The sequence below is a fragment of the Aricia agestis genome, chromosome 2 (assembly GCF_905147365.1).
Source record: "Aricia agestis chromosome 2, ilAriAges1.1, whole genome shotgun sequence".
Taxonomy (NCBI): Eukaryota; Metazoa; Arthropoda; class Insecta; order Lepidoptera; family Lycaenidae; genus Aricia; species Aricia agestis.
The window spans coordinates 485,735-509,954 of record NC_056407.1 but is presented as its reverse complement, the minus strand read 5'-3'; the positions used below and the strand labels follow the sequence as shown (position 1 = coordinate 509,954).

General features: G+C 37.3%; 2 protein-coding genes across 2 annotated transcripts; one reads left to right on the top strand and one right to left on the bottom strand.

The window, feature by feature from the left end:
• Window positions 1–1,370: 1,370 nt before the first annotated feature.
• LOC121739806 (ELAV-like protein 2) lies at window positions 1,371–2,841 on the bottom strand. Its single transcript, XM_042132385.1, has one exon. The coding sequence runs from the start codon at window positions 2,820–2,822 to the stop codon at window positions 1,917–1,919; it is 906 nt and encodes a 301-aa protein (XP_041988319.1). The 5' UTR covers window positions 2,823–2,841; the 3' UTR covers window positions 1,371–1,916.
• Window positions 2,842–4,346: 1,505 nt separating this feature from the next.
• Window positions 4,347–23,965, top strand: LOC121739780 (proton-coupled amino acid transporter 2). Its single transcript, XM_042132345.1, has 5 exons — window positions 4,347–4,726; window positions 4,828–5,005; window positions 5,766–6,123; window positions 9,056–9,404; window positions 23,077–23,965. Exons 1-5 carry the CDS (start codon window positions 4,468–4,470, stop codon window positions 23,301–23,303), a joined length of 1,371 nt encoding a protein of 456 aa, XP_041988279.1. The 5' UTR covers window positions 4,347–4,467; the 3' UTR covers window positions 23,304–23,965.
• Window positions 23,966–24,220: the final 255 nt, after the last annotated feature.

The window sequence follows — 24,220 nt, the reverse complement described above, 5'->3', positions numbered from 1 at the left end:
CTCGCCACTCATCCGAGTCTGATAACAAACGATTGCATCCATATCTACGAATTGCGATCAATTAACAAATTGCTAATTAGTTTCACCATCGACAACTCGAAAAGTTGGCTACTTAACAGACTTGTGATGTTTTTATATACATTTTAATTATATCCTTTTAATAAGTCGATAAATTAAAGTTTAAAACGACGATAAAATTCTAGTTTAAAATAATTGCAAAATTTTTTATTGAAAAGTTGTAAAAGCGCCATCTATCGATACCACACGAAACTACGTTGAAAGTAGTTTTGTACTTTCTCCATGGCCCGCGGGGCGTGCGCGTAGTAAAAGGTGTCATCCGCATGCCGCATGCCAGCTGGTAGCGGTAAGCGGGTTCGAGTCCTAGTAAACAGCTGATTGTGCATTATGCACGATGGTTGCAGTATGAACATCCTAAGGGCTCTCCACAAGCATTGTTTTTCTATGAAAATGACTGATATGATGTATGAAAAACGACGGTAGCCGAGCACTATTAGCAAAATGGGAAGATATCAACATGGCTGGTCTCTGATATCAACCTATACATCTTATTATTTCTGTATATTACTAACATGATTAATAACCAAAATGGGATGAATAAACATTAAATGGATACTTTGTGTACGAAGGGAATAAAACAAGTATGTTCTGTACAAAATCTGTATATGACTGTTGAGGAGTATTTCATGTAGTAAAACCTTTGATCAAGGGTAAAACATGTAATGAGTAGGTAAAATTCTAAATCCCTTTTCACCATTCAGGGAAGATTTACACAATATGACGGAAATGCAATGGGGTACATTTTAAATGTTTTACTAATAAATGACTAAAATATAATATCTTTAATTTATTAATTTTAATAAAACTTAATCTTAATAATTGATATTACAACAGAAATTATCATGATAAAGCCAAGTGCCCTTTAATATTACAATTTACACCCTTACAAATTTAAACAATATAAATTAAAAATGATTTAATAATAATATTTTAATATACATTATATTAAAATATTATATTATGTAATTGTATAATGTTACAATAAATAATTATGATTAGATGCAATATATTCCCCTATTTAACTCACAGTTAAAAGATAAAATAAAACTTAAATCTTTGGAAGCCAATAGATTTAAGAAAAGGGTTTTGTTTTTAGTGTTTAAACCATGAAGCTTATATAGAGGTTTAAACTAAAACAAAGCTCTAATAGTAATGGAGTTATGATTATAATAAATATGGAAATTATTATTATAAGAGGTTAAACATAGTCAATGGTGTTAGATAATGTGCAGTCAGTAGTGCATAGACCGGTGCAATGTGTGAGAAACCAATTTGCAAGTAAAACTACTTTGTAAAATTGTGAAAATGAACTTTAATTCAGCAAATTTTATACTAAATGTATAAATATGATATATTCTAGATTTCGTTTCACTACCTAAATAGACATCATGTTATAAAAAGTGTACAACTAAAACTAGTAGCTGATTAAACATCATCATGTGGCTTACACTGATTAGATCTCGTAAAAGCACATATAATATGGTTCATTATACTTAAATAATATAAAAAATAATAATCAAAGCACAATGCTCACAACTGATGCTGACGTCCAAACAACGATCATCTTTTCATCTTAAACTTGTAGTAAACTTGAAACATTTAACGAACAAACTGAATAAATTATTATCCATAATAAGAAACAAACTTAACAAGGTCAATAGCTCAAATTAATATAAAAAATTTCAACAAGAGTGTAACTGCATGCTTACGTCGTGTAAAAGTTATGACTCAGAGCCCCATACCCAATGTAAACGTAGCGCCAATAATGAGAAAATTGTTTCGTCTATCTGTTACTGTATTGATATTGTAAAATTGTTAATTAGATACTTATTAAGGCATTATCTCTTCTGGGTCTTGAAACTGACAGATAGGGGTTGGCCCTGCAGCACATAGCCGTTGAGGGCCTGTATCGCCATGGCGGCCTGATCGTAATTTCTCATAGTCACAAATCCGAAACCTTTACTCTTATTCGTCTTATGATCTTTAATTATTTTAACGGACACGATAGCACCATAGGGACCAAACAGCTGCCACAGTGTCAGTTCCTCCACCTCGGGGGCGATATTGTAAATGTAAATAGACCATGTGCTCGGGGAGTTGTGGTCGTTCATAGCACCCATATGATTGATCCAGTGGTAAGGCTTCACAAGGGGATTCTTAGAAAAATTATTATTATTATTTTTACTCTTATGAGGATTACTCTTATTAGCGTACTTAACGGTAAGCGGGTGTAAAAAACCTGGCGGAGTGGTGCCGTTGACGCTCTGTATCGCCCGCTCGGCCTCGTACTGGTGCTCGTACAGCACGAAGGCGATGCCGGACGCGATGCGGGAATTGACTATTTTACCGAACTGCGCGAAGAGGCCGTGCAGGTCCTGCAGGGTCAGTTCGTTGGGCAGGTTGCACACGTATAGGTTCCAGTCCGCTTCCGGCTTCGTCGGTGGCTTCAGTTCGGGGTTGAGCAGGGCGTGCGACACTTTCAGCGTTTTGTTCTGCATCAGGAGCCCGTTGAAGGCTTTCCGGGCCTTTATCGCGTCCTCCGGGCGAGAGTACTCCACGAACCCGTACCCTCGGTTCGCTATCAATTTACAACTTTCTAATTTGCCCATTGTGGAGAATAGTGAAAACATCATATCCTGGGTCATGACTTCGGGAATATAGTTAACGATAAGCTTCGTAGGCGATTCATCGGGTCCAAATTCATTATTTCCATGACAATTACCGTCTTGACACGATTCCGACATTTTTTAATTGTTGTTTATTAATGACATTTATATGACGATGTTGCCAATATGGAGGAAATGTTCGTTCAGAAATTTTATTTATGAAATTATTACGTAACAAAAAAAAAATTATATAAATATTCGGAATGTCCGAAGTTCTCCGAATGAGACTGGTCACTGGAGAGTGGAGACATTGATTTCTATTTGTAGTAACTAGTATGAAACGTTTATTATAAATATTAATATGTATTACAAATTTTAATCCAGTACATCATAATAATATTAAACTGAAAGGACCACATTGTTAGAGTCTGGCCAACGAAAGCTGAACCAAGCATTTGTTTTGACTGGCAACACTATTCTGCCAGTCGATGGTTTGCGGTTGCACCGTGCAATGTGCATTATCAAGATCATGAAATCGTGCAATGATCTTGATACTTGGTCATAATTATTATTATTTTATACTCTTATGATCTTTTAATTTTTCATACTAGACATGTTATTTATTTTAATAAATGGTATTTTTATTGAAAATCTTCACGAAGATTCGGATGAGAAACAGGAAAGTTTCCACCATACCATTGTGACCTAATTACCCATCGAATATTCTACTCTCTCGTTAATACAAACAAAAACACAAATAAAACACAATTATTTTACGTGCACTTTTTCCACTATATTCATTTATTATTATTACAAATTTTAGCTAAAACACGACCGGTTTCGAAACAATTCTACTAGGCTTAGTTAGCAATATATTTTCTAAGTCAGTATAGGCTATAATTTATGTTAGACTTTTCTTTTATAGGTGCATAATTTTTTGCACATTGGAGTAATATAATATCTAGCATCAGCAGAAAATGATCTAAATCTTTTTTTCCTACTACATTATGTGATACCATATAAATAATTTTTAAATTTGCCGCGGTTCGCTTGGTTCAGCTTTCGTTGGTCAGACTCTAAAAACACAACATCACTCTTTCACATTCTCCAAAAACTCCCTTTTTTCCTACTACATTATGTGATACCATATAAATAATTGTTTTTGCCGCGGTTCGCTTGGTTCAGCTTTCGTTGGCCAGATCAATTAAATTTTTAAAGTTGTATAATATTGAAATTTTAAATGTAAAAAAAAGGTTTTACTACATTATGTGATACCATATAAATATTTTTTTTTGCCGCGGTTCGCTTGGTTCAGCTTTCGTTGGCCAGACCAATTAAATTTTTAAATTTGTATAATATTGAAATTTTAAATGTAAAAAAAGGTTTTACCATTCGGTCCTTTCACAAAAAATTATTATACTAGATAAACATTTTTCTTATTTTTTTTGCTTTTATTTTAGCCTTATTTTTTGGCATTAGATCTTATAGTGTTGACCGTTCACATGAGACAATTTAAAAAATATATATGTCAAGTGTCATTTTTGATAAATTGTTTTTTTTTCTTCAGTCGATCAATTTCTGTTGATGAGAGTGTCCACTATCCAATGCATGGATTTTAGATTTTTAAAATATAAATGTAAACAAATTATTTAGAAACGACCGCTTATTTGTTAAAAATAATAAACTTCACTAGTATACAAATATTATTGTGAATGTAACTACTATGTAACATTAGATTTTTAATAAAGTAGTGCGCTAGTTGTAAAGAAAATAAAATAGGAAAATGAGCGACGAAAAACGGCCCCTTCTAATAGGACCAGCTATTCCGTTCGATAATAATGAAAGCCAAACAGTGGAATTAGTGAGTTCGAGCTCGCCAGCGAAAGATGATAAATCTAAAAGCGAATACAATCCGGCGTCGGAGCGTTCGCTGGAACATCCGACGTCCAACTTCGACACTCTCATACATTTGCTGAAGGGAAACATTGGAACCGGCATTCTGGCTATGCCGGATGCTTTTAAAAATGCTGGATTGTATTTGGGTATGTAAAATACATGCTACTCCAGGTTATAATCAATAAGAGAGATATAAATTAGTAATGTACAACTTGAGTATTCTAAACCTCGTCGCACCACGCTTCAGGTATCTGCGGGACACTGCTGATGGGAGTGATATGCACACACTGCATGCACATATTGGTGCGGTGCTCACGAGAACTGTGCATCAGGAATCAGAGACCCTCAATGAATTTTGCGGATGTGGTGGAGGAAGCCTTTGCCATGGGCCCGATTTTTCTAAGACCGCATGCTAAAAAAATAAGGTACTGTTTTTTTGCATTAATCTTTGTCAATCAAAATTGTGCATAATACTTTATTGCTAACATTATAATTTTTATGTAATCTTTAATGAGCTATTATATAAATTATACAGTTGAGGATAAATGAACTCGGTGAAACAATGTTTACATAAAAACAAATAATAATAATTTATTAAGTATAACATCATTAATTAATTACAATGTTTTTTAAAATACATTACTGCATGAGTTTGTAAGCCTTCCATGGTTCTTTAAGTGAGTAAACTCACCATCTTACATTTTTGGCCATTAAAATCTGTTCTAATAATAAGCAGTTAGAAGTTTGATTGTTTTTGGATTGAGTGAACTTTGAGCTTTTATGAGATAGATATTTATGAAGTTGTGCTATAAGGTATTGCATAGAGTATAGTATAGCTTGTCAAAAAAAGTAGACGCTGAACATAATTTTTAAATAACATAAATTGTACAAAAACTTTATTATTGCAAATAAAAAATGTCTAAGAGCGTTCAACATTCTCTGTAAAAATATAAGGTGCAAAAACTACCATTTGAGCGTGATTATGTTTGGGAAATTTATTTCAGCGTCTACTCTTTGTTGACAGATTATAGAGCATAATATTACCTACTTTCATTGCCAAACATAGTTTAGAATTTTCTATTGCATGCCGTTTATGTTGACTGACTACAATATTCAGCCAACCTAAAAATATATTTTAACAATTTTTCTTGAAAGCCCAAATAAAAACAGGAGGTTTTGTTGCAGGCATGTTGTTGATATATTTCTTGTGATAACTCAGCTGGGGTTCTGCTGCGTGTACTTCTTGTTTGTGGCCACTAACCTCCAGGACATCATGCACATCTTCCATGTGAACCTCGGAGTCCACAGCTACCTGGCCCTCCTGTTCCCGCCGTTACTGGCACTCGGGATGGTCAAGAACCTCAAGTACCTGACGCCCGTCTCTCTGATCGCCTCCCTTATGACCGCTTGGGGCCTGATAATAACATTCTACTATATCTTACAAGACCTGCCTCCTACTAACACTGTGAAGGCGTTCTCCAGCTGGCACCAGCTGCCGCTGTACTTTGGGACGGCGATTTACGCGTTTGAAGGCATTGGCGTGGTGAGTGTTTTGTGTTTACTAACATACTCACTGTGGTTTTATTGTGATTATTTTAAGTTGCGTTAAGGAGTGAGACGGGCCGTGCCGGGGCTCAGAGTGCCGGGGCGCATCGCAAAAATCCGCCTCCATACAATTTGTATGGAAGCGGATGCGCGTATCGCCCAATGTGCCGGGGCGCATCGGTGCGGATTTTTGCTCGGTGAATTTCCGTCAATGCGACACGGCCCGACAAGACCCGCTGCGCCCCGGCAACAGTGTGCTATAGCAAGCGGCGCGCGGATGTGATGCGATGCGGCCCGGCAAGCCTCGGCTCAAAATCCGTCAATACATTGCGCGCCGAACCGCCCCGGCACGCACCGGAACAGTGAGCGTTAAAATCCGTCAATGCGATGCGACCCGACCTGGCAATAGTGTGCTATAGCGTATTTTGCGCTGCGCTGCGCCCCGACCCGTTCCGACACGCCCCGGCACGCGCCGACAAAGTGTGCGCGAACCTTTAATGTAAATTACGAAACCATGTTCGTAGCTTGCGCTAAACTAGTCGCAAGCATCCCATAAAAATCTTCTGGGATAGCGTTGTATAATATTTACTATGCTACGCTTTTCTGTAGACATACTAGAAATCCATAGGTAACAGAGCAATGAGCATACAGCATAATCTAGCACAGGGGTCACCAAATGGCGGACCGCGTTCCGCAACCGGACCGCCCGCGCCGACCCATTTTGTGCGGACCAAGCATTTCGAAGATGATCTTAGTTCATCTTAGGGGAGATCGCAGACGGCACACTTTTGGCCGCGCCACGCCTTGCCGACGCGAATGTGCGCCGCAGAATCGATCACACAAAATGTGTGCCGTCTGTGATCTCCCTAATGAAATTTCTCGATGATATCCACGATACCATCACGCGACCCCATCAATCGATCGCGAAGTCCTTGACATCTCGAGTGACGACTCTGCACCACATAATGTACATTCCCTCATCCCACGTACTGCGGTGTATAATATGCTGTGGATACTGGACTATGGAGTATTATTATATTGTGCCAAGAATGTTTAATAAAATCTAATGGCGGGCGTAACAAATAGACGATGGCTTTGATATTTCGCGCGTATATTCATAAATTCTTTTCATTTTAAACTTGCTTGTTTTTGAATTTCAATTTGGAACTGGTTTCTACTTTCTAGATTTTTGAACTGGTTGGTTTTGGGTTTCCCGTTACAACGACTGTGACTCGACATTAATTTAACTACAGCTACTTGTACTATTTTCTATTCTGTGCTACAGCTATGCTAGAATCCAGGCAAAGAGCATCAGAGATATTAAGCGGCGAGGGTATTAAAACTGGATAGGACTAGCTGTCTAGAATTCATATTACTAAGAAAGTGGTGAAACAAATACCTACAGCCTAATGCCTATATTAATCGATCTATCATCAAATCTTTTCTTTTGTGGTTAGGTAGTTCCTTTCATTATTATAGGTATATTTCTGTGGAATAATGAAAGGAACTAACCACAAAAGAAACTACGCGCGTAGAACGCCTCATCTGGACAGGCTCTTTTCACACGCAGACCGCAGTAGGTGAACTAGGTATATTTCTGTGGAATAATGAAAGGAACTAACCACAAAAGAAGCGTTTTGCGCGCGTAAAACGCTGGAAGGGATTCAGCAGCCAGTTACACACATGGACTCGGAAAAAGCAGTTGTGTTCATGTGGCTTTACTACACACAAATTTTTACTACTTTTTAAGTTTTTTTCTTTTCTTCGGAATCACCTGCTTCACAAAAAATCTCGACGATTTCTTCCCAGTTCCTGCGTTTTATGACTTTATTGGAATTTGAAATAATCTGAACATTCCATATTCCATATGGCCTCTCTTTTTTCAATTTCGTCAGAAAGTTCCGTATCGAAGTTATCACGCTCCATCATTTTCATCAAATACGTCCACTCGCAACTGACTCCTACTACGCGCGATGGCTGCATATGACACCCAAGTACCTCGCGCGTTTTTCGGGCGAGTCGAGAGTCCCGCTCATTGCAAGCGTTTTAAAAACGCGCGTAGACATCGACGCGATATATCATGTAGCTCTAGTATCTCGGGTACGCGCGTAAAACGCCTCATCTGGACAGGCTCTATTTAAGGTACCATCTGCGATGAGTACGCGAACGCGAAGGCCGTGATTCACGCTCTGTTTTTTATCGGAGTTAGCATTGGGAAATTGATAGTTATGTTTTAGTTATCTAAATAACTGTGTCTCTTTATCGGTATTGTAAACAAGCTGCACGCCGTGACACACAAAACCAGAAAACAGTTCCTGTATTGACAAATAACTAAACAATAAACACGTTGATTCTATGTTATTTCTGATGAGATGATAACTTATGTTTCATGAGAAATATTTCATTTACAGACTAATCAAACAACTTTGATGGGAATTCGGACAAGTTTATGAATATTAAATTGAACGGTTTCTGGTTTCGACTTTCGTGAATCCCTACAACCGACGACGCGACGATTTCCATCGGCGATTTCGTCACGCACGAATTCGTAATGTAGTTTCTAAAACGGTACTGAAATACTGATTATTTAGAATGGAGTTTATAAGTTACAAGAATGAGTGATGCTCATTGTTCATGTCGAAACCTGCCAATTAGGTCCAGGAATCTTGTCTAAAAGCAGTTGTTTAAGAATCCTAGTCCTCGCAATCCTATGCCGATTGCTATCCAATATATCCGAGTAGTTACGAATTACGATTGTGACTTCTCTCGTGATCGGGTGGCCAATTACTGTCCATGGGTGGAGCTGTCCCTTTCCACCGTCCACCAGGCACGGGATGATAGCTGTCTACTCGTTATAAAGAATCTCGGTGGTTAAATAGATGAATATCCTAAACACAGCGGCCTATGTGACGCGTGTTCTCTGTATCCAGATTCTACCCCTCGAGAACAACATGAAGACGCCCGAAGCTTTGGGCGGCGCGGCGGGCGTGCTCAACACGGGCATGGCGATCGTCGCCGCCCTATATACGGCTATCGGCTTCTTCGGCTACCTGAAGTACGGCAGCCACGTGCTGGGCAGCATCACGCTGAACCTGCCGGGCTCGGCGCTGGCGCAGTCGGCGCGCGCGGCGATGGCGGCGGCCATCTTGCTGTCCTACGGCCTGCAGCTGTACGTGCCCGTGACGGTGGTGTGGCCGATGGTGAAGGCGCGCCTGACGACGGACGCGGCGCTCGAGTACGGGGAAGCGGTGGTGCGCTTCGTCCTCATCTCTATTACCTGTGAGTATCTTGCTTATACAGTTGTTTGGTGTAGTCTTAGACGATTTGACCTGTCTCCTATAATAAAGTCGTCCCGTAAAGTCGCCGATTGATTCTAAATTCAAGATACTTTGGTCTGAAAGTAATGATTTCGGTAGCGTAAATATTTTTTTTATACTAATCTTGTCTCACGAAATTACGCTCGTGTGAACGAAGTAGGAATTTTCTATGAAATTGAATGCAGCAGAATTTTTGCCTGGGGGGTGAGCCAAGATCTTTTCTTTATCGCTTCTTTATAAAATCGTCGATCAAAATGTATGGAATTGACATTAGACGAATCGAACGTCAACGTCATATAAACGAACGCTTATGTCAATTCCATACATTTTGATCGGCGATTCTATAACGAAGCGATAACGAAAAAGTCTTGGTTAAGGGGAGGTTATTCCTAAATTAGCAGGCCGATGTCTGTCAGTGCTAATATCGACGTAAAAGACAATAAAATAACATTCATATCAGCGCGCCTTGTACAGTGGCGGTTACGACGATCGCCGCGTCCATGATAGGGCGAAATAGGAGAAAAAACCTTTTTACTTAGATAAAAAATAGTATAACTAAACATGTATCCGTACATTTCCCTGTAAAATTTTAATAGTAATCGAACTATCCAAATTATTTTTTGATTGAGTCCCTGTAAGTCCTATAAAACTGAAAATGTTTTTAAAATCGAGGTTGTTTCGGAATTTTTTTTTATCGAGTAAAATTATCTGTATTGTGTTTCTAACCGTAAAAGTCACTAGTTAAAAGATGTATCTATACATGTATATATTTTTCAGTTTTTTTTAATGACGCTTTCTTTAAAAATTACTCATTCTAGAAACGTGAATTTGGAATAACCTAGCCTTAAATGGCCAGATTACCGAAATTCTGCAACTCACAACTCACAAAATTACGCTCGTTTGGCTTCACCCTTAAAGAGAACATACCTCCTAGGTCTGTAACTTATTCAATACAGGTAGCCATTTCAGCTAAATTATTGTTTATGCAAGATTCAAAATAGTTAAATATATTAAATCGTCTAGGAAATGTAGGAATTAGGATCGATCTATAATTTTGAAGCCTGGCATCAAGTAATAGTTTTGTTAAATACGTCATATTATATTAATCGGGTTCATTGTTTTGACATTATTAATTATTTAGTTGCTACTCCGATATTCAGCGAGATCGCGGTGTTAATGGCTGGCAATTGTGTCCCATTAGTTGTTGATGAGCAGTAATTATTAATGTATGCAGCAGACAGCAGTTGCATGTGACCGCCATCTTCCTTTCCACTCATAGCGGATTATTAATTTATTAAAACTATAGCCCGTTAAATCGCAACCGTTGAATTCAAAGTATTTAACCACCCTGCACACCCTTTCCATGTAAAGATGAATCCTAACACTACTTTCCACGTCAGTGAATTCAGATTCCTTTCATCCCTAATGAATTTTTGACCGACTGACCAAAGCCTACACGCCCTTCCCCACGGATGGATGATTTATGTTCCACCCAGCCATGGTCATTGTCCGACAATCAAGTGACTAACCTGCATCACATAACATGAACATGCAGAAGAGGTTTATAATGAAAACCTGCCACTAATAAAACTGCATCGCATCGTAGCTATCGTTGTGTCTGGCGGCCGGCGGGCGGCGGGCGGCGGGCGGCGGGCGGCGGGCGGCGGCGGGCGGCCGGCGGCCGGCGGGCGGCCGGCGGGCTGGGAGTTTCCACTAGCGATAATAACCGGCGCGGGTGCAGTTCCGCGTGTTTTTTCACAGATTATCGACAGCCGAACTGCCGTACTGTCAACATTTGCCCATTACTTATCACTAGCAAGTGCATTCATTCATAGGATAATGGTAAATGGACGAAAGTTATCTGAGTTTAGAAATTGATATGGTTTTTGGGTATCTTATCATATAAGACCCTGAAAAGAAAGTCATTTAGACAAAACTATAAGTAATAAGCAAAATGCTTTATAAAAATAAGTAATATAATTATAAAAATAACAACACAATGTTTATTCACAGTTTACTATTATTAGTTCAATAAACTTTAACTGCTCGCTAAATGAGGTAATAAAGAGATAATTAGGTGTTTGCCTAATCATTTTGAACAATTGAATAACAGCCAAACAAAAAACTTCCGTAATTAATGGAAATAAACGAGGTCCAGTTGATAATTGATATTGATGCAGATGCCATCACCGCGCCACCCACGCGGACAAATACAAGAGACAATGAATAATTATTATGATGGAGCTAATATTATGAGAATTGATGGTACACCGTATACTGCACTGTTTTAAAGAGTAATTCTTTTGGCTAAACTAAGGCCCTGATAGCTGATGTCCTGAGATTTTGTTTAGCAAATGGAAGCTAATATTTTTTATCACTATTTAGATGACGGCCGAAACTCCGTTTTGCCAGAATTCGTTTATCGCGCGGAAACCGTTAATTTTTCCAGAATCAACGTAACCTAAGTCCTTTCTAGGGACTCATATAGTATCTCCATACCAAATTTCAGCAAAATCGGTTGAGTGTTTTCGTCATGAAGAAGTTACAGACTGACACACTTTCGCATTTATAATATTTGTATGGATTATATTAGAAATGCGATATCCTCTATGTTCAATTTTATATGTAGGTACTGTGTTCAACAGTACATATAAAATTTAACATAGAAGAAAATTGTTACAAACACCTTATTTTAATTGGGATGATTACATTTTTTTCCGAAGCTACCTAAGGGTGGGTTGTACCAACTTACTTTAACAATAACTGTAACCATATTTAACAATAACTATGTGTAACTTTAAGTATAACTTCAACTTTAACTACAGTGCAAATCTTAAGCTAAGGTTAAGGACGCCATATTTAACAATAACCATAACAGCTATCGAAATTTTTTCGTGAAAATTTGCTATGGCTCACAGTGTTGATTGTTGTAACAAATATTTTTCCTGTCGATTTTTACGGATAATTCAATTTTTTATACTCTCAATACCATTAACTAAGTATAGCTTTTTTTAGCAACAGACATCTGTCAAATTCTGTGGTCAAACTTAAGGTTAAAGTTAAGTTAGCCTTAACTATAACCATAACTTTGACCATTACTGTAACTATAAGGGAGCATACCCATACTACGTGACCTACTTTTTAAGATTTTTTGACCCCCCCCTCCCCCTGGTGACCACGCGTAGTATATGCCCATCCCCCCCCCTTCAATTGTTCACGTGGTATTGACAAGAATAATTTTTAATCATTTTGCAAGTTGAAAGAGTAGATACTAGATAGCAAACGAAAATAATTTGACTTATATATTTTGTGCTTATTAAGTTATTTATTACAAAAGACTCTTTGCATATTTATAATAATTATTACTACTTAATTATATAAGAGAATAAAAATAACGATCTCCAAAAAATATATAGATAATAAAGAAATACTTGACACCAATAAAAAAACAACTTTACTGTGAAAGTAGCAGCGTTGAATGAGCAAATTTTTTTCTCCATACAGAAGTGAAAAAAATAGTCTTTCAGCGCTGCTACTTTCACAGGAACACATACACATCCTAAAGTATTATCACTTAGATTTATGTAATATAATATTGTATAATAACTAGCGACCCGCTCCGGCTTCGCACGGCCCGGGTATAATAAAATATATAGCCACAGAAAAAAATATTAAAATCGATTCAGCAGTTTTGATTTATATTCTTTACTTATACTCTATCTATATCTGCCCGTGGCCGGTGACCGGCATTGGTCGGTACCGCCGCAAAAGCTAAGTCTCGCAATTTTTTAATTTGTAATATCTATTTATTAAAATCATATGCTGTAAAGGGCCATATAGATCTACTAGCTGTTGCCCGCGATTCTGTCTGCGTGGACTTCAGCTTGTAGCGTGCGGTAGTTTCCGTTTCCATGTAGGCTACAGAAATGCTTCCGCGGTACAATTATTTCAAACTTAAAAAATCTTCTTATAGCTTCAAATAAACTCGCGATAAACTTTCGTTATCCTTACCACCTCTTATAGAAACACGTTTGAGTAAGCGCTTGTGCGATGTAGGACGACGCACAGCGTCATCTATTATGAATTTTTGGAACTAACTTAATTTGAACAAATTTACGTATAAACACTCCTTTACAACCCCCCTTTTTCCAGTTAAAAAGTAGCCTATGTCCTTTCTCAGGCTTAGACTATCTGTGTACAAAGTTTCATTACAATCGGTTCAGTAGTTTTGGCGTGAAAGCGAGACAGACAGACAGACAGATAGAGGTTCTTTCGCATTTATAATATTAGTATAGATATTCAATTTACAATGTATTTAAAGTGGTTTTATTGAATAAGGATTAATGCCGTATTGATTACAATCGCTTCGAAAATTAGCCATTATAATATTTTGTCGTTAAAAGTAAATGACAAAAAACTGTTATTGTGGGATATCCATAAGAGGTAGACATATACCATTGCGGAGTTTTATGTAGACCTTTTCAATGTGTACAGTACTTGGTACATTATTTTGATAAATCTCGTAGGGTTTAGCCTGCGTTTGCAATGTAAGCGGATTTTTTTTTTAATTATTTACGACATCACATTAGAAACCCCAACAATAACAGTATTTCTCCACTATTTAAGGAATGTTATTATACTTATAAACCTTCCTCTTGAATCACTCTATCTATTAAAGAAAACCGCATCAAAATCCGTTGCGTAGTTTTAAAGATTAAAGGGAACAAAGGGACATGGGGGAAAAACTTTGTTTTATAATATTTAGTGATAGTCTAAAATTACAATAGAACAATCAGAGAAATTAATTTCTAGGCAGATGGCGGACCTAAATCATTTGGTCGCGTTTAAAGTTAAACCCAACCGACAGATCACAATTAACATTGAACTGACATGATCCGACTACATGACGTTGGTCTGTCAACTACTTAGGAATCAATTTCCTCGATGGTACCAACTATTTTAGTCACGACTGTAGTTCAAATTGTAATCGAACACTAAAATATATAGTAAATATGATCACCAAGCTTGACAGCTTCACCAAACTTCAAAATGCCTGATAAGTGACAACAGTGCCTGTTTTTTTAATGGCTGTTGGCTATAAATAACCATAATAAATGCCAGTGTTAAGTATTAAATGACGAGAAAAAAAATTGACTACGTGACAAAACTCTAGACCCCCTCCCCCCCTCTCGTGACCGAGTGTAGTATTTTGAAGACCCCCCTCCCCCCCCTAAATGGGTCACGTAGTATGGGTTTGCTCCCTAACCACGACTCTGTGACTCTGGTGCAACCCAACAAAGCTTTTCTATACGACAGTGAATGTCAATATGGTTTCGTTTTTGTAGAGCTGCGCTTATAAGTAACTTTCATCTGTGAAGCTCTACATAACCAAAACTTTTCCCATAGTTATGTCACCAATTGGCAACTAACCACACATAAAGCCATGTAGGCTTCTAAATTATAGCTATGTAATCACAAGTTTAATAAGTACAATACATGGATATTGTGTGAAATCAGTAAGTAATGTACATGCTAGCGTACAGACTACAGTGTTCAAAAACACATTCACACATAATATGGACAAAACATGTGATGTGCACGAGATGTAGATTGTAGCTACAACAAGGGTCTTAGATACAGGGTGTAAGGAAACAAAGTGATAATCCATACTAATATTATAAATGCGAAAGTATCTCTGTCTGTCTGTCTGTCTGTCTGTCTGTCTCGCTTTCACGCCAAAACTACTGAACCGATTGCAATGAAATTTTGTACACAGTTATTCTAGAGTCTGAGAAAGGACATAGGCTACATTTTGATGTGGGAAAATATCTTATTTCCATGAAAATATCGATGAAAATGAATTCGCATTGCGCGTGGCCAGCGCTCATCCCGGGGGTCCTGGGTTCGAGCCCGGAGGCGGAACAAAAAGTTTTCAATGTTCCTGGGTCTTGGATGTGTATTAAAATAAAATTTCAAAAATCTTAAATATTATTTAAAATCCAGAAATATATCGATGCAATGACATTTTAGTTCTAATACGATTCAACAGATGGCGTTTTATTTTTTACTTCATTGTAACATAGAACTAATCATACTTATTAGTTATTATATTTTTGTTTATAGTTTTTAATACGTTAGAATATTATGTTTAATAATATTATCACTTGGTATAATAATAATCAATCTATCTTATCTTATAGAGCTCCTACTGCATTTCTAATATATGTGACAAGTTGACAACAGAAGGCGCTCTAAAATAGGAGTTCAAGTGTACCGTGTTGGCCTATATTCCATCCAGAAAATATATCAATGCAATCAACATTTTAATTCTAATATATGAAAACAGATGGCGTTTTATTTTTTAATTAAATATATTTTATGTATAATATTATAAAAAATCCAGAAATATATCGATGCAATGAACATTTTAGTTCTAATACGATTCAACAGATGGCGTTTTATTTTTTACTTCATTGTAACATAGAACTAATCATACTTATTAGTTACTAGCGGCCCGCCCCGGCTTCGCACGGGTGGACATTGATTTTTAAATATTTTTTTTCAATCTTTATTTCTTAGTCAATATTTATGTTAAGAACATAAAAATGGTTTACACTATTTAGCCTGTAACTACTATTATAATAGCTAATTATAATAGCAATAAAAAATAATAGTCATTCAAAACGTAATGAATTAATGAAGCAATACATATAATATTAACCCATCAATGAAGGGGCACCCGGCTGTCGCATAACTATTATATTATAAATCTATTGTGTCTGCGACTCCCATGATCGAGGTATTATTAATTAATATTTACGTGGACTCTCCGGGCGAGCACACCCGCGCGGCGCGCCTTGACGACGCCCAATTCGCAACGTGCAGCAGAAATCGTAATATTTTAATTTCGCCATAACATTAAAACCAAACGTCCAATTTTAATCATTCAAAGACCAAATATTATCTACATTAACTGTACTTAGTAATGAAATAATTTATTTTGATAAGAATTAATGCCATGAGTAAAATAAAGGCATTTAAATGTAGTCCAAAAACATTTCAAGTTTTTTTAATAAAAAATGGTTATTGTGCCTCACTCAACATAGATAGGTATAGTGTGTTGCGGACTTTTTTGTACATATTTAAAAGATCTACAATTACTTAGAACATTTTATGGTTCTATCTTTTATAGTTTAGGCAGCGTACGCGAAAAAAGTAACATTTATGGTTGATTTTTTACACCTGGTGTCCGAAAATCCCAAAAATGTTACGGAACCCTATTTTTTTTCCAAAATAAAATTTAGCCTATGTTCAGCAGAATTAATGTAGGATTCCAATGGTAAAAGAATCTTTCAAATCGGTCCAGTAGTTTCGGAGCCTATTCAAGACAAACAAACAATCAAATCTTTCCTCTTTATAATAGTAGTGTAGACTAGCTGTTGCCCGCGACTTCGTCCGCGTGGACTTCAGTTTATAAAGTGCGATGTCAACAAAATTGGTGTCAAAAGCTTTTATAAAAAAAACCCTGGTACCCCTTAAATCAATATAGCTGTGGAGTGTGCACACAATAAGTATTTCATTTTTTTATATTAAACTTTATATTTTATGCCAAATTTTAAAGCTTATGTAGCCCCCCAATTACACAACTTTACCCATAAACTATTTATCATTGATAGGTTTAAGGTTACGTCACTGCACAGATAAAGTACTGAGTTATTTAATACCGTAGAATAGATATAACAATCGAAAAAAATCGAAACTTAAATGTAAAATGATATCACCTCTTATAGAAAGACTTTTGAGCAAGCGTCAGCGCGATGTAGAAGACGCACGGCGCCATCTATTATGAATTTTTGGAACTAACTTAATTTGAACAAATTTACGCATTTTCACCCCCTGACAACCATTTTTTCCAGTAAAAAAGTAGCCTATGTCCATTCTCAGGCTTTAGACTATCTGTATACAAAATTTCATTACAATCGGTTCTGTAGTTTTGGCGTTTGGCGTGAAAGCGAGACTGACAGACAGACAGACAGACAGAGATACTTTCGCATTTATAATATTAGTATAGATTATGTGCAGACTGCACAGCTGTTTTTGGGTATTTTGATTAATAAAGGGCCGCGCTACACCGGAATGGCAGCGGCGAGGCGAGCACTTTCAGCGCTGCCATTCCGGTGTAGCGCGGCCCTAAGAGGGGGCACTTACCAGGGTTTTAGAAAGTTTTTAAATTAGACACAAATTTTGTTGACACCGCGCGCTATAAACTAAAGTCCACGCGGACGAAGTCGCGGGCAACAGCTAGTATACTAAATATGGAAGACAAGGGTATGCCGTATGAGTCCCCTGTATAGAGCTGACTGTGAAAGTAACAGCGATGATAGAGTAACTTTTTTATTTTTGTATGGACAGTATCGCGACGCCGCACTGGCCCTATACAAATATCAAAAATTTGCTCTTTCAGTGCTGCTACTTTCATCGTGAATTCAAGGGACTCGTACACACCCTAAGCTCTAAAGTTGTCACTTTATCTTTTTTACACGTTTAGACTCTGTATTATAGTACATATCGATTATTATTATCGACATGACAGACAATAGGTTACACACAAACACTATCTGCCCCAAATACCTATCCAGCGGTCGGTAGATGGAGGTTATCACTTCGCCCGCTTCATTAAACGCTATAAAAAGTTTATCTCCAATTATATCCGACTACAGTTTATGTAAATTGCTAATTCGATTGTTTCCAATTAATGTAACTGCCAGTTTCCCGTAGTTTGTGTACAAGGTCTACCAATTATTACTTCTTCAAACTGCCAATTTTTCGTCAATCAATAAACCGTTGATTCACTGCTACTATTACAATAGATTTATGTCTCATGTCTGTTACCTACTTCATGCAACACTTGATGCGATTTTGACAAAATTAATGTAATTTGTAACGGGCAAGAACATCAAATAATAAATAAATAAAATAAAATATCTTTTTATTCAAAATGGGTATCATGATACACTTTTTGAAAGTCGTAGAAAGAACAAAGAAACTACGTTGCGGCGTAAGAAACATAGGATATATTTTGTTAGGTACCGTGGTTGCGGGCTATCTAGTATTTTAAAATATTTTGGAGTACTTACTTATAGGAATAGGAAAACGTTCGACCTTAAATATGTCAGGGGTGTACTTTGACCCCGGGAGGGTTGTTGAGTGTTGACATAACTAAGTGGGGTCTGTTGTTTGGTGACATTAACGTAAGGCTGCCTCATCAAACAGTACTGATGTAAATAATAATTCCAATGGAAAATTAACAAGATTTCTATACATTTTGTTGAAACAATAAATCCTTACCTTCAGAGATTCCGTTATTTTATTTGGAACAGGATGATGGCCCACAACTCCGTTGCGCCAAAATTAGTTTATCGCGCGGGAACCGTACATTTTCCGGGATAAAAAGTACCCTATATCCTTTCCCGATACTCAAAGTATCTCAATACCTTTCAGCAAATTCAGCGGTTTGGGCGTGAAGAGATAACAGACAAACATACTTTCGCATAATTTTAATATTTAAGTAAGCTGTATGGATGTTCAGATTATTACTTGCAATTCCTGTTTACGTATACTTACGTAAATTATAAATACACTTTCTCATTACAGCTTCCTCTAATGGTGTGCTAACTGCTAACTGCTAAGTGCTTGTTGCTTTTATGTGTTCCTCTACTTATGGTGTATAAGTTATAAGTTAACCTCAGAACAGGAAAATCTATAATCTGTGGTTATAACTAAACTATGTACCACATAATATGTAGTATACAGTACAATGTACGTGATTATAGGCTGGTGAGTGTTGCGGTCACTGTAGTAGTGTAGCTAGTTGCGGTTCGGCTGGGAGGGCGGTCGATAAGATAACGATCAATGCCTGTCCACTGATCTATTGTCACGCTAAACATAATGTGGACAAGAGTTTAAAAACTAAATTCTGCAATTACACAACAATTATATTTTACAAAAGTGTTAGAAGTGGGATTCCTGAATGCATCCCACTTCTGATATGAAGCGTGTCTTATTTGATTGCTCTACCTTAAGATTAGATATTATTAACTATCATCGATATTTTAAATTAATTAAATCAGTAGTATAGTTGATTCCTGTTAGTCACTTACTTATGAGAACAAATTGTTTTAATTAAGAAACTTAAGTCTGTATGCTTTTTGAAGTAACTAGGAGAGGATTGCGACTAAATCTCGTTTCCTATTTTGTACTCGGCGAAACGAGGCGGCAGGGGCGGATCTACTATAAGGCTTTTTGGGCTGCAGCCCAGGGCCCCGCGAATACAGAGGGCCCCCAACCTAACTGAAACCAATAGACGATATTGACAATAATATAAAAATTATCTAGAATTTTAAAAAATCCGATCATAAGGTTGGCGCATTATCCAAATGCCGTAGACGAACATTTTGTGAATAAATGCATTCAGTTAAAATCTTACTTAATGCAGTAAGACAGAGTCTTACACCTCTTGCAGTGAAATTTTTTGGCTAATTTATGAAGAGAAACTTGTTGATGTTTTCCCAAACTGCTATATCATCTTAAAGATTTTTTAACGATACCGATCACTAGCTGTGAGCCATAGAGAAATATAATACACGGGGAGCAGAGCGTTCTTTCTCCAGGATGTCGTATACAGAAAACAAATACAAGACAACAATGTATCATCACAATCAATCATCATTAATTATCAGTTCTTTCGATAAATTTCGATTTAACTAAGGACCTACAGTGCGATGACCAAATAAAAGAATTTGCAGTTTGTTTGTTAGTTTGAACTCGCTAATCTCAGGAACTACTGGTCTGATTTGAAAAATTCTTTCAGTGTTAGATGGCTATTTATCGAGGAAGGCTATAGGCTATATTTTATCACGCTAAGACTAATAGGAGCGAAGAAATAGATGAAATTATGGAAAGACGGGGGAAATTATTTGAAAGGGCTTATTTGAACGGGCTAATCTCAGGAACTACTGGTCCAATTTAAAAAATCCTTTCAGTTTGGATAGACCATTTATCGAGAAAGGCTATATTTTATATAAGTATATATCACAAATTAGATATTTCACAGACAAATTAGTCCACAAAAAATTGCCTATGATCCTTCACGTGGTCTACTTCTTATCTGTGCCAAATAACAGAAAAATTGCTGCTCCAGTAGTTCGTTAGATAAGCCCTTTCAAATAATTTCCTCCCGTTTTTTCAACATTTTCCTCTCTTTCTTCGCTTATATTATCACGCTACGACTAATCGTAGCATGTTAAAATATAGCCTGTAGCCTTTCTCGATAAATGGACTATCTAATTCTGAAACAGTTTTTCAAATCGGACCAGTAGTTCCTGAGATTAGCGCATTCAAATAAGCCCTTTCAAATAATTTCCTCCCGTTTTTTCAACATTTTCCTCTATTTCTTCGCTCCTATTAGTCGTAGCGTGATAAAATATGGCCTATAACCTTTTTCGATAAATGGACTATCGAACACTGAAAGAATTTTTCAAATCGGACCAGTAGTTCCTGAGATTAGCGCGTTCAAATAAGCCCTTTCAAATATATTTCCTCCCGTTTTTTTCCAAATTTTCCTCTATTTCTTCGCTCCTATTAGTCTTAGCGTGATAAAATATAACCTATAGCCTTCGTCGATAAATGGGCTATCTAACACTGAAAGAATTTTTTAAATCGGACCAGTAGTTTCTGAGATTAGCACGTTCAAACAAACAAACTAACAAACTCTTCCGCTTTATAATATTATTATATAGTATAGATAATAGATATACCTACATCATTACAGAAAACAGTTTCTTGTCAAAATGGCAATTAGTTGAGTAATTAGGTAGGGCCCCTAAGCAGTATTAGCCCAGGGCCCCACAAATTCAAGATCCGCCGCTGCGAGGCGGTACCGGACCTTATTAGTCTAGGCGCTAAATGAAAAATGCTCGCACTGTATTTAGAATATTTAAGAACAAAATTGACCTCCTATAAAGACACAGATTATTACAGATTCATCGGAAACCTCTTGGTAACTCTAAGAATGATAGTCTCCAACTTTTTATAAGTTCGAAGTGATATGCTTCATATTCAGTTCACATCGAGCATGCAAAATATGATATCGCCCGACATTTGACACTTCATTGTCAATCGCGGTTTATAAAGAAAATGACAAGGTTTTTGACAGGGTCAATGACCGCTACTGTCTCGATTCCTCGAGTACACCTTAGGGCCAGGCCACAACACTGCGTTGCGGCGTCGCATCGTATAAATCTACGACTAAATAGTGCTATACTATGTGAAATTTTTGCGTTTCGACATCGCATCGCATTTCAGTGCGATATTGTTTTTGCGATACGACGCCGCAACGCAGTGTTGTGGCCTGGCCCTTTGTTATTTTTGTATAATCATAGACTAAGGGCCTGTTTCACCACTTCCTGAAAAAGTGCCGCATTGGCTATCCACAACTTTTTTGACAGATTCTCCATACTCTATCTGTCAAGTTAAGTAGTAGATAGCCTATCCGGCTGCCGGCACTTATCAGGAAGTGGTGAAACAGGCCCTAAGGAAAATATTATGTCTAGTCTCTGGAATAATGAAAGTCGAGCTTGTATATATTAGAGTTTTTGAAGACTTTCGTCCAGTTAGTATTTCGCCAAATCAATAACTAGTTAGTGACGTCGGTCGCCGCCCACGGCAAACAAAGGTTTATCTTAGCGATTTTATTTGCAAAACCACTTGTTATTGGCCACTAGCAACACCTTGTTCATAGCAAATAATTAATTTATTGTGTTCTTTGTCGTTACTGTTCGTTCACTACATAAGTTAAAATATAAACGGCTAACATTTAAATGGTTAAAACTTAAAACTTAAGACATTCGAGACGGGTTATGCAATGATCTCAATTCTCATAATCCGAATGTCTTAAGCTCTCATTGAGATCCTTCGTTGAAACTGCTATTGCCAATATTTGTAATTTTTTTTCCTAATTCGTAGACCCTAATAATACTTTATCTATGCCCTAATATTATGATAGAAGTAGGTAGGTAGTAGAAAGTAAATTAACTAATTGAGTTAAAATCGAGTTCCTACTAGATTTTTTCAACTAGATTGTTGTGTTTAGTTTCCCCACGGCCCAGATAGGTACGTCTGCAAGAATGCACTTTTATCTTTCGCCAAAGGTCGTTCAACGAGGCGACCCTGCATTTCGCCCTTAAGGCTGTGGTAATAAGGTTCAGAAGGTGTTCGGTGTCGGCGGATGTACCTTGTGAATCGGTACTCGGTAGACGGGGTAGCGCGGAAAACAACCGGGCGATCGCGATAGTGTCGCGGAGTAAACAGTCTGTTGACTAATGTGATGCTCATACATCGTGCGGGAAGTTATTGCTATCTAACTATGAGCTATTTTGCTGCATAATCGTCGTGCGATTATGTTTTGTGGAATCTTCTTAGGACTATTGAACACTTGCCGTAACCAATACGGTTACGTTATTTAAAATATATTGTTAATAAAACTTGGAACATTTTTCGCTGTCTTTAGTTTTAGATTTCGCTCGTGCCCTTTATTAAGATTATCGTGCACTCAAAGTCCACTCTGTACGTTTCAGTCATGGCGGCGGTGATGATCCCGAACCTGAGCGCCATAATCTCGCTGGTGGGCGCGTTCAGCAGCTCCGCCCTGGCGCTCATCTTCCCGCCAATCATCGAGCTCGTCACCTTCTGGCCGGACCGCGGCTGGCGGCTATACAAGAACGTCGCCATCGTCATCTTCGGCTTGACCGGCTTCGGCTTCGGAACGTACGCCAGTATACAGAATATACTCACTTATACATAGATGTACGTATGAACGGACCGAGCCTAGAAAGAGATAGCAGTCTGTCTATTTTCTACAATAAGGCCATATTTCTCCACTGCAATTTGTGGACCTATAAAGCGAAAGAGATGGGTAGCATAGGTACCTAGCTATCGACTATTATAGCTCTACATATATAGTGTGCGTAATATTAATAAGAGGAGCTAGCATTTATTCTCTCTCTTTCACTTAGGCTACTTTTCCACCACAGCTTAGTTAGGCTGCGTTACGATGAGTGTCTTTTTGGGAACCAGTAGAATCGCTTCATTTTCTAACGTCACTCAGAACAGCAATTCTATTAATTTTTCAAATTTTTCGCAAAGCAGCTTAGTTCAGCACCGGTGGAAAAGCAGCCTTACCGGTGGCCATCGGTCGAGCTTCCATAGTCTATGCCCCGACCTCAGCTGTCAATTTGACAGACGAGGCCTCCGCGTCGGTCCGCCAAACTCAACTATGACAATAATTTTCAATAGACAAATGAAGTAGTCGTAGCTTATATACCGATAAATTATTCAAATCGTCGTAACCTATTTACGTCTAGTATTAATTGACTAAAGTTTATCTCGTTACTTATATAAACGTGTACTGTGTATAGAAAAGGGAAATAATAAAACGAGCGAACAAAAAATTACTTTGCGACTGATGATGAACATACATACTGTTTTAATAACATGAGCGGTATTAATTTGACTAAGCGAAAAATAAACTAAACTAACGACTAATATTGATTTATAATAAAATCCAGAACGAGCTTACAAAATGTGAATTGCGATTAATCTATTTCAGATATTAAAATTCTATCCGAGCGACTGTATTACTAAGTGAGCGATTGGAAATACATAACGGGCAACTTCAATATTAAATATATATTCAGTTTTTCGAAGTGAGGTTATTTATTA

Excerpts from the sequence above, each read along its gene's own strand:
- LOC121739806 (XM_042132385.1), bottom strand. The coding sequence starts at position 2,822 with ATGTCGGAATCGTGTCAAGACGGTAATTGTCATGGAAATAATGAATTT.
- LOC121739780 (XM_042132345.1), top strand. The coding sequence starts at position 4,468 with ATGAGCGACGAAAAACGGCCCCTTCTAATAGGACCAGCTATTCCGTTC. Across the intron at positions 4,727-4,827 it reads AAATGCTGGATTGTATTTGG|GTATCTGCGGGACACTGCTG; the intron begins GTATGTAAAATA and ends ACCACGCTTCAG. Across the intron at positions 6,124-9,055 it reads CGTTTGAAGGCATTGGCGTG|ATTCTACCCCTCGAGAACAA; the intron begins GTGAGTGTTTTG and ends CTCTGTATCCAG.